Below are 9,796 nucleotides of genomic sequence, written 5' to 3' on the forward strand. Positions count from 1 at the left end.
TTGCGTGTGTGTGTCACGGTGCCAGGAGGGTCCTCTCTGTGCAATTAAGGTAATCCAGCTCAGTTAAGGTTTTTCCTATATATAAAGGGTTTAGCAAAAACACTCGAGAGATGGTTGCTCTCTCTCTTCTCATTTGGTCTCTCTGTCCACTGTTTCTTCTCTCTTTCTCTGCCACAGGGAAAATGTACTAAATATAATGCACCAGTGCCATTGATAAAGTAAGTAGAAAATTATTATGTTTTCTCTCTCATATATATATATATATATATATATATATATATCATGTAATCTGCATTTGAATTTGTGTTTTGATTAGCTTGTTAATTTCACTAATTTGAATCTCTTAATTGTGTTTTATATATCGATCTATGCTAAATGTTTTTGCTTTCTATAGGCTAGATATATATTTGTTCGACTTGATCTGTTTTGTTTTTGTTTATATATAATGTATATTTGAAATCTCGACACGAGGGAAGGGAAAATAGTTGTATTTGAACTAGTCTTGATCCACTTAAAGCCAAATTTTCTGACTGATAAGCAAACTCACCTTATGGGTTAATCTGTTATTGTTTCTAAGGATTGTGCATTCATCACCAGACATAGTTGTTTCTTTCTTTTTTCTTTAACTTAATTGTCCTAAATTATTGGCTTAATTTATAGAAATGAATGAGAATTTGATTTATGGTCTATTGTTGCATACATAGTAAACGGCATATATTTTTGGCAATTGAATCTTCATAATCTCCATGTATTTATTTACGCCCTTAAAAAATCTGCACGAGATTATTTGATTTTGTTTCCTCCATATGGATTCGGACTGTATTTTTATTCTATTAAAGTTTTTGTTTATGCAAATAATATTAGAATTCCTCATCCAGCCTCTTGCATTCAAAATGATTTTTTTTTTCTACATATATTTTGAAGTTATATTTCTTAATTAACCTTCTTAAGATTAGATTAACAGGAAGAGAAAAATCCAACCACAGAGAGAGAGAGGAACGTTTGATGAAAGCAGACAAAATGCAGTTAAGAGGTAAAAGCAATTGATTCCACCAAAAGAGCTTGTTCTTACCCAATTGGATAAAACTTCATATATAATAATTAAATTTATAATTAAAATACCCGATTTGTTACTATAGCCACATTATTCTGATATATATCTTCTTCTTTAATTACTTGCAGGTTAATGACTGGGTTGGTAGGTTTTTTTTTTTTTTTTTCAAAGGGTTGGTAGGTTAATTTCTAGAAAACCACAAGTATCCTACATAAGCTGGCCATTAAACTAGCTAGCTCCTTTTGTTATCTTGACTGTGGAACCATGGATTCTTTGAGTAGTGATCCAAACTATATTGGTAGAGCTAAATCCATAATTTCCTCCCTTTTTGGGATTTTCCTGTGGGCAACCAGGTTACCATTTGCCATGCAAATGGTAAAAGCGTTCCCAACCCATCATCATCTTGAACTAGGGCTCAAAACCCTAAATTTTTCGGAAGCAGCTAGAAACTCTCAAAATTTAGATCATCACCACCCCCACATTATTCACAACCATAAGGTTTCATCAGCACCATCACCATCATCATCATCCGGATCGTCTTCACTCACTTCTTCTTGTATGTTGGATAGCTCTTTATCTTGGTCGTCCTCTGCAATGGACGACCTGATTGGTACGGAGAGCGGCGTCCCAATCATGCTAACCGAGGAACAAGAGAAATTAGGATTTTTGAAAAATACAGTAGAATTTAGCATGAGTCGTAGGAATGAAGCTAAGAGCACCCGGAGTACTACTACTCAGAGGAGTGAAAAGATCAAGAGAGAATATCCACCACCAATACCATTGCTTGCACAGACTGGGAACTTGCAAGGTCGTATGCCCTGGATTTTGACCAAGCATTATGATCACTCTAATGGAAGGCTTGTCCTTAAAGGAGAGAGAGTGAAGCACCATGAGTACTTCGAAGCCCACCGGGAGGACGGCCGCCTTATTTTGAACCTTGTACCTCTGGACAATGCCCTAGCATGTTTTGACAGTGCCCTAACATGTTGTGATGAAGAAAATGAAGAAGAGCTTGAAATGGATGAAGACCTCCAAACCGTCGATGAAGAAAACGGAGATGATGAGGAGGATGTTGGCGAGGCTGAGGAGGATGACGATGATGAATGTGATCGGAACAAGGTGAATGAGACTCACCAGGATGTGGAGAAGAAAGCAATGGATGTGATATCGGGTAATAATTCGGTGCCTCAATCACATTTGAAGATGAGTATATTTGAAAGGTATCGAATTCGAAGTCTACCCAATTTGAAAAATGCAGGTGAGAACAATATGGTGGAGTTTGGTTCAACTTCATTTTATGATGTTGCTCAAAAATCCATGAGCACCCGCAGAGCTGCTTAGGCCACCCTGCTTCAGCTCCTCTTGTCCAATGACTCCTGTCATGTAAGCTTTGGGTGTTGTAAGCAATATATAAGTGCCTGGAGTTAGCAGTATATGTAGTCATAGAGAGCACATTAGTACACAGTAGCTAGGAAAACTTTCAATTATATATGATGCTATATATGTAACCCAAGTAGAGGAAAACTTTCGTGCAAAGCTTTCCTTCCAAAATTAAAAGCGTAGCATCTTTCGCTATTTGTTTGTTCTTTTGTTGTTTTTTTTTTTCTTCCCAAATTATAGAATATTTAAAGATATACTTTATCACGGGTCAATGCATTCATAACAAAAATAATATTTACGTAATGCATTGGGACAAGTAACAACCAAGTATCAAACTCATGACAAGTACATATACTTGAATACCATATGCTGTCATCTTTTTCTTTTTCTTTTTCTTTTTTTGAAGGACACAACAATATAAGCGAGGATATATATGATCAAGATTTCTCAGAAGAATATTAATGTATGATCAATGCTATGAATATATAGGCAAATACATAACATAATCATAGTAATCAATATATAGGTAGATTGTAATTCTATTTTTCCAAAATATTATGTATTTTTGTTTCGGAGATATACAACATAATGAAGGTCCCCCGATTTTTTAGGTAATTTCCTATGTATAGCCTCATTCTCAAGCAAACCACCAAATTAAAACTCTTGATATAGGAACTAGTATGTTAATAACTAATTATGACGGCCACGATATCCGGGGGATTGTATATATCTTATTTTTGCATAAATGGTGTCATTAAGGATAAAGATTTATATTTCATATAGAGTGCTGCTATTTTCATATCCATCTTATTTCCTCATCGAACTTATCTTTTCACCCTCCATATAAATTTGAAAAATACGATCCTATTTTTCCACCCAAAGGCGGCCCTGAGATAGTGCAAGTGGCACTATCACACAAGACCCCCGAAAATGTTTTACTTGTATATTATATATATTAATATTATAAATTATATATATATATATATATATTTCAGCGCGTAGCAAATTGATACAAGTGTGTGTTTGGCTTATTTGGTTTCAATCGCATTTCTCTTCATTTTGGGCCTTGGTTCAATTAGAAATAAAGTCTTTGGGTGTGAATTTTTATATTCCTTCAGAAGTTACCTGTAAATTATCCCAATCTGTCTAAACTAAAAACCAAAGGAAGCCCAAAAAAAAACTAAACACCAAGGGAAGCCTCTCGGAGACTTCCGACAAGCACGTGTTGTATAACATGCATGATGCTCATGGATCAACGAGTGCCACGCAGCCGTGGTATTTTGATTTTTTTCTTCTTCCTTTTTCATGAAGGATTAATATATCCTTTTAAATCCCTTGGGAGTTGAATGAATTACAACTTTCATAAGATATTATTTTCCGACATTAGATCGTAGTTTCTCCATCCACCTCACTTTTTCAAAAAAATATGTCAAGTTGGACACCGTCGTCATGCGATGTTATCAATTCATTTATATTATAATAAAATTACGATGCGATTTTACACTATAATAAAACCATTATCATGTTAGTTAACTAGTCCTTTCCACCCCAGTTGTTAGTTTACATTCTAGATTCTGGTCTTCCAAATAATGAAGTAACGTTTCATTTGTTTGGATCTGGCACATGATGTGTACATTATTTAATGAGTTAAAGTGTTGGTGGTTGGATTTTTACGAAGCTTACTATTATTTTCTCTTTCGAAAGCGACTATTTAACCTCATTATGAATTGTATTCTATACTCCTTTGGGCCCGAAAATAAAAATATTAAATATAAAGGAAACAATAAAAAATTCTACTTGGACAATGTGATAAATAACAACACAACACGTGTTGTTATCCAGTAAATTCCAATCGTCTTCCTTTTTCAGAGACACCGCACCGTTTCATTGCATAATTGCATGAAGCAGATCAAGCTTCGATAAAAAGAAGCATCTTCATTCTCAAATCTACTTGTACTTGGATTTTTACCTACCAAATCTAAGGGCTTCGCACTGTTTCCTCTGAACAGGTACAAACTGGCACATATCCAATTTCTCTTTTGCTTTTGTTTTGGCTGAAAAACTCAAGGATTTACTTTACTCTGTAATCTTAGAAGTTAGAACTATGTACGTGTGCTCAGAATTTTGCTGCAATTTGGTGGTTCCGGTGGAAAATTTAATTTTTTTAAAAAAAATTATTGCTCTGTTTTGTGATTTTGATTGTGGGGTTTTCCAGTTTCTTTGGTTATGAAGTTTTAGAAGCTGGATTATATGTAATTTCCTTTTCAATTATTCGAGTTTGAAATTCCTGATGTTTAATTTTTGCTGGGTTTTTGAGTAGCCTGTTGGTGAGCTGTTAAAAATTGAATTTTGCTATAAATATTGGTGATCATTTTTTGTGGAGATGAAAATGAAGTTTATGATCTGTTTGTTGAGGAGAGAGAAGGTAATCTTTGGGAAGAGAGTGTGTGTGTGTGTGTGTGTGTTCATTTAGCTTTTGCATCGATGAACTGAAAGTAGAATGAATAATTTTGCAGCAATTGGACTAAAGCATTTAGCTTTTGCATTGATGAACTGAAGGTAGAATGAATAATTTTGCAGCACTTGGACTAAAGCAAAAAATGGTGTCAATTTTTCAGTTTGGCTGGTCCAAGTCGGCTGCTGTGTGTGTGGTCAAATTAGCTTTGGCATTGATGAACTGAAAGTAGAATGAATAGTTATGCAGCCCTGGGGCTAAATTCAAATATGGGGTTGTTTTTTAGTTTGACTGGTTCCAAGTCTGGGACTAACAAGTTTCATGATGTCTCTCAGATTTACTTAACTTTCTGGTTTCTCAATGGGGGGTATTTTGAGTTTGGTTGGTCCCAGATCTCGGACAAATGAGTACCATGAAGTCTCTCCGAATGATACCTGTAAGAGGCAAAGATTGTCATCATGTGCTTTCGAGGAGAGACAAAGATTAATTCCCAATCTTCCTGATGAGATATCAATCCAAATTATTGCTAGACTTCCTAGAATTTGCTACTTTGATATCAGGCTGGTTTCACGGAAGTGGAAGGAAACTGTTAGGAGCTCTGAACTATTTAAATTGCGAAAAGAACTTGGTAGAACTGAAGAATGGCTATACATGTTGACTAAAATTGAAGAGGATAAACTTTCCTGGCATGCTTTTGACCCCCTGTCAACAAAGTGGCTGAGGCTACCTCAGATGCCCAATGTAGTTTATGAAGAAGAATCTAGTAAGGGTTTGTCTTGGTTTTGGATGTTGAATATGGTGGGCCCAACCATCAAAATTGCTGATACTATTAGAGGCTGGCTAGGGAGAAAGAATTCATTTGATCAAATGCCATTTTGTGGTTGTGCCATTGGTGCTGTTGATGGATGCCTCTATGTTCTAGGTGGATTTTATAGATCTACGACCATGAGGTGCGTCTGGAGATTTGATCCTATTCAGAACGCATGGAGTGAAGTGAGAGCCATGTCCGCAAGTAGGGCCTATTGTAAGACAGGCATTCTGAATAACAAGCTCTATGTTGTTGGAGGGGTTAGTCGAGGACGAGGTGGATTGATCCCTCTTCAGTCTGCCGAAGTTTTTGAGCCCTCCACTGGTACATGGTCCCAAGTACCAAGCATGCCATTCTCAAGAGCTCAAGCCTTGCCCACTGCCTTTTTGACTGACATGCTAAGGCCAATTGCCACTGGGTTGACTTCATACATGGGAAGGTTATGTGTATCCCAGAGTCTGTACTCATGGCCCTTTTTTGTTGATGTTGGGGGAGAAATTTATGATCCTGAGACAAATTCATGGGATGATATGCCAATTGGCATGGGAGAGGGTTGGCCTGCTCGGCAGGTGGGTACAAAGTTGAGCGTTGTGGTTGATGGTGAATTGTATGCATTTGATCCTTCGAGTTCTTTGGATAGTGGTAAGATCAAGGTGTATGATCAAGGAGAAGATGCTTGGAAAGTTGTTATAGGAAAAGTCCCTATTCATGACTTTGCTGGTTCAGAATCTCCATATTTACTTGCTGGTTTTCATGGAAAGCTTCATGTCATCACAAAAGATGTAAATCATGAAATCACAGTTCTGCAGGCTGACCTGTGCGGTAATTTGGGGCCTTTGTCACCAAGCTCACCTTCTCTCTTACCTGGCTTCTCACTTGATCATTCTGACTCAGTGGCAGAATCAGATGCAGTTGTGTGGAAGGCCATTGGCACTAGGGATTTTGGGTCAGTTGAATTGGTTGGTTGTCAAGTCATTGACGTTTAGCATAAGGCTGAGAATCCATGTTATTCAATGGGCTCTTTGAATCTATATGAGTGAGCTGTATGGCGCGGAGATTGATTTCATAGTTTAGAAGGAGCTCAGCACCTGGGAAACAGTTCTGGTAGGCTATAGTTATAGTATATATGTATGAGCAATTCTAAGAATAATGTAGCTTCAAGATTTGATTATCTTATTTAGACGTCCATTGGCGCGATCATATATCTCGGTTGAAAGGAAAGTTAATGTATCATGTAAGTGTGATTAAACATAGTTGTATTGTATACGTATTATTTGTAAAAATGAAAATCAAATAGACAGTTGCTGCACTTGCTTGGTGCATCACTTCTGAGCATATTTTCTATTTGTGATTTCTTTGTCTACTACTTCAGTACTAGTAATGAGCAACTATGTTTGCGAAATTAAAATTGAGTTTCTTCTGTTGAAAGAAAATGGGTTCACAAGACGATATAATTGGTTCAATTTCAACAGGGGAACAGTGACTGGTTAAATAAAAATGGGAAAAAGAGAAGAAAAGGTTTGGGGGCAGCAAACCATGTGAGCAGATCATTTTCATCCTGTACCTATGCAATTATGCATAAGATTTGGTTCCCTGAGACTATAATGCAGAAATTGAATATGGAAACAGATATTTTGAGCAGACATCAGCTTCCAATAAAATCACAGGGAATTGCTTTGTGATTAAAGCCAACGTACAAGTTGTCTGGTTGACATTTCATTTGTGAGGGTGATAATACTGATTCTACACAATATCATAAAATTGAGAGGTTGTGAAATTCAAGAGTCCGGACTCCATTGGTGAGCACTATTTCTTGTTCTTCTAATGCTTGATATCCGTACTACCTTCTTTTTGTGTTTCCTGTTTTCTTATCTCACACCTCATCGTCACATTTGTCCTTATCTCACTCCTTTGTGCATGTCTTACCTCTCATAGGAGGAATGAGATAGATACAGAAGTTATTCCCTTAGTATTTCACCACATGAAGAATGAGATAGGCACGAGGATGCATTGTATGTGTAACATGAAAGTTATTTCCTTGAGCATTACGCCTTTTTTAGTGCTAGCGCTAACTGCAATCAAATCAGTTGGATATGAACATTGTCCTACTAGCAATATAGCCTAGGATGAGAAGATTCTAAGCAAATCCTAAACAGAAAAAGTAATTACAGATTGTATCAAATGATCTGATCCCTCCCTCCTTTTAAATTTGTGGCTGTGACAAATTTCAAAGAAATATCTATTGAACACGGTATGGAACATGGATTAGATTGACGACTTCTTCATGTGGGATTAGTCATATTAACTATCAATTTCAAGTCCTAATCATTTGTTACCTTAATTTTGAATGTTTCAAAATGGTAGCTGCCCTAGAAAACTTTTCTTCTTCTTTTTTCTTTCTTCTCTTTTTCGGGTGGTGGATGTTTTTGTTTGTTACAAATTAATCCTGGTGGTTGCCTTTCATGACTTTGATTCGATCGGTACAGTAGTGTGACTAATTCAAAAACAACACGACAAAAAAGGTGTAGCAAAATTAAATTAGATGCTTCCATTAACCAAGTCATATCCAGAAAATTCTATGCTTATTATTTTCTTCAAAAGTATGCATGATTCTAATTCCCCATTATCAAAAATTTCCATCATCTCTTTTTTATATTATATTATATATAATTAAAAGTGGAGGCAGATTCACCTACATCAAATTAATGAAATGAGGAATCATAGTTTCTTAAAACATGTTTAAAAAATATGGTGCCATGCCAAGTTGCCAACCCATAGAGTTAATTATGTTTAAAAACAGACTTGGGCACACACTAACATCCAAACCAACCAGACAAACCATACTCAGCAGAAGCAAGTGGCCTGCTTTTGTACCACCACCACCACCACTTCAACTTACAAATAAATATACACCTAATAAAAGGACATTAAAGGAAAAAAAAACTATAACAGGACTAATAAAATAGATATTTAGTCATATATCCATTATTAACACTAATGATATAAATAAACCATACATCATTTAATCTCTATACACAAACCCAAAAAATAACAGCTGACCTTATTGAATTTAATTTTGATTATTAAATTACTTTGATGCTTTATTGAGTGTTTTAGGTTTTTTTTATGAGGTTTTGGGATTAGGCTTGTTTTAAGAAATTGATGGCAGGTTTGCAATTTATAAGAAGTTAAAAGTCTCTTTGTTATGTTGTAAATGAAATTTGGATATGTTTCTAAAGTCCATTTCATATATGTTTTTTTTATAATAATTTGGGCCCCTATATTGAGTATAATAGTGAATCTCCCTTAATAAATTTTCAAACTTGACATGCAGGCATTATATTTATCGTTAATCTAAGAAATTCTTAAATTTTCTATTATTTTATTTCACATTAATCTAAGTATGCATAGCAATTCTTAAACTTTCTAATGGCTAAGGAGAAAAATCTACACTTTTGGCTGTATCTAGCCAGGAAAAAAATATGGGTGGTGATTTTCCCACTCTCCTTTTATCCATCTACACTCATTTTTGTTTTTTTAATACATTTTACTATAAGATAAAAGGGAGTGTAAGTAAACAAAAAAGGAGTGAGAACATATAATTTTAAAAAAAATGAAGTGTAAATGGATAAAAAGAGAATGAAAAAATCAGTACTCAAAAATATTGGTGGAAAGGCGAATGCATTATTTTCTTAGGTATCATCCTTATCATTCAATATGTTAATAATAAATCTAAAGTTGAACATCTTAATTAATTTATGGTTATAATATTGAAAAATGTTCTAAATTCGAATCAAGTCGTTAACAAAAAGAAGTTTAAAAAATCTTAAGATCTGATTATTTTGAAGTTTTTTTTTTTTTAATCCAAAAGAGTACTCTGTTAGTTTAACTTCATAATTACATATTTGTCCAAAAAAAACTTCATAATTACGTAATTCTTACATCATATTAGCCATCTTATTGTCCTTTCTTCTAGGTCATGACAACTATTATTTGCCAAAAGCCAAAGATAAGTCATAAAAATGTCTTTGTAATTTCGTTAATATGATTATAGGCCATGGGCAATTATGTAATCACATTCTTTACGGCTGGAAATTTC

The 9,796-nt window shown here is 35.0% G+C and overlaps 1 protein-coding gene and 1 pseudogene across 4 annotated transcripts; both read left to right on the forward strand.

The window, feature by feature from the left end:
- The first annotated feature begins 1,249 nt into the window (after positions 1-1,249).
- Positions 1,250-2,441, forward strand: LOC148919514 (uncharacterized; annotated as a pseudogene).
- A 1,797-nt stretch (positions 2,442-4,238) lies between these two features.
- On the forward strand, positions 4,239-7,032 carry LOC103332970 (Galactose oxidase/kelch repeat superfamily protein). Of its 4 annotated transcripts, none has more exons than XM_008235756.3 (2): positions 4,239-4,443; positions 5,225-7,032. In XM_008235756.3, the coding sequence occupies exon 2, from the start codon at positions 5,250-5,252 to the stop codon at positions 6,681-6,683; it is 1,434 nt and encodes a 477-aa protein (XP_008233978.2). In that variant the 5' UTR covers positions 4,239-4,443; positions 5,225-5,249; the 3' UTR covers positions 6,684-7,032. The 4 variants fall into 4 exon arrangements, with proteins under 4 accessions (XP_008233978.2, XP_088902414.1, XP_088902415.1 ...); XM_089046288.1 differs by having other exon boundaries at positions 4,277-4,443; positions 4,951-7,032; XM_089046289.1 differs by having other exon boundaries at positions 4,277-4,443; positions 5,015-7,032.
- Positions 7,033-9,796: the final 2,764 nt, after the last annotated feature.

The sequence above is a fragment of the Prunus mume genome, linkage group LG2, assembly GCF_029339155.1.
Source record: "Prunus mume cultivar Tortuosa linkage group LG2, ASM2933915v1, whole genome shotgun sequence".
Classification (NCBI taxonomy): domain Eukaryota; kingdom Viridiplantae; phylum Streptophyta; class Magnoliopsida; order Rosales; family Rosaceae; genus Prunus; species Prunus mume.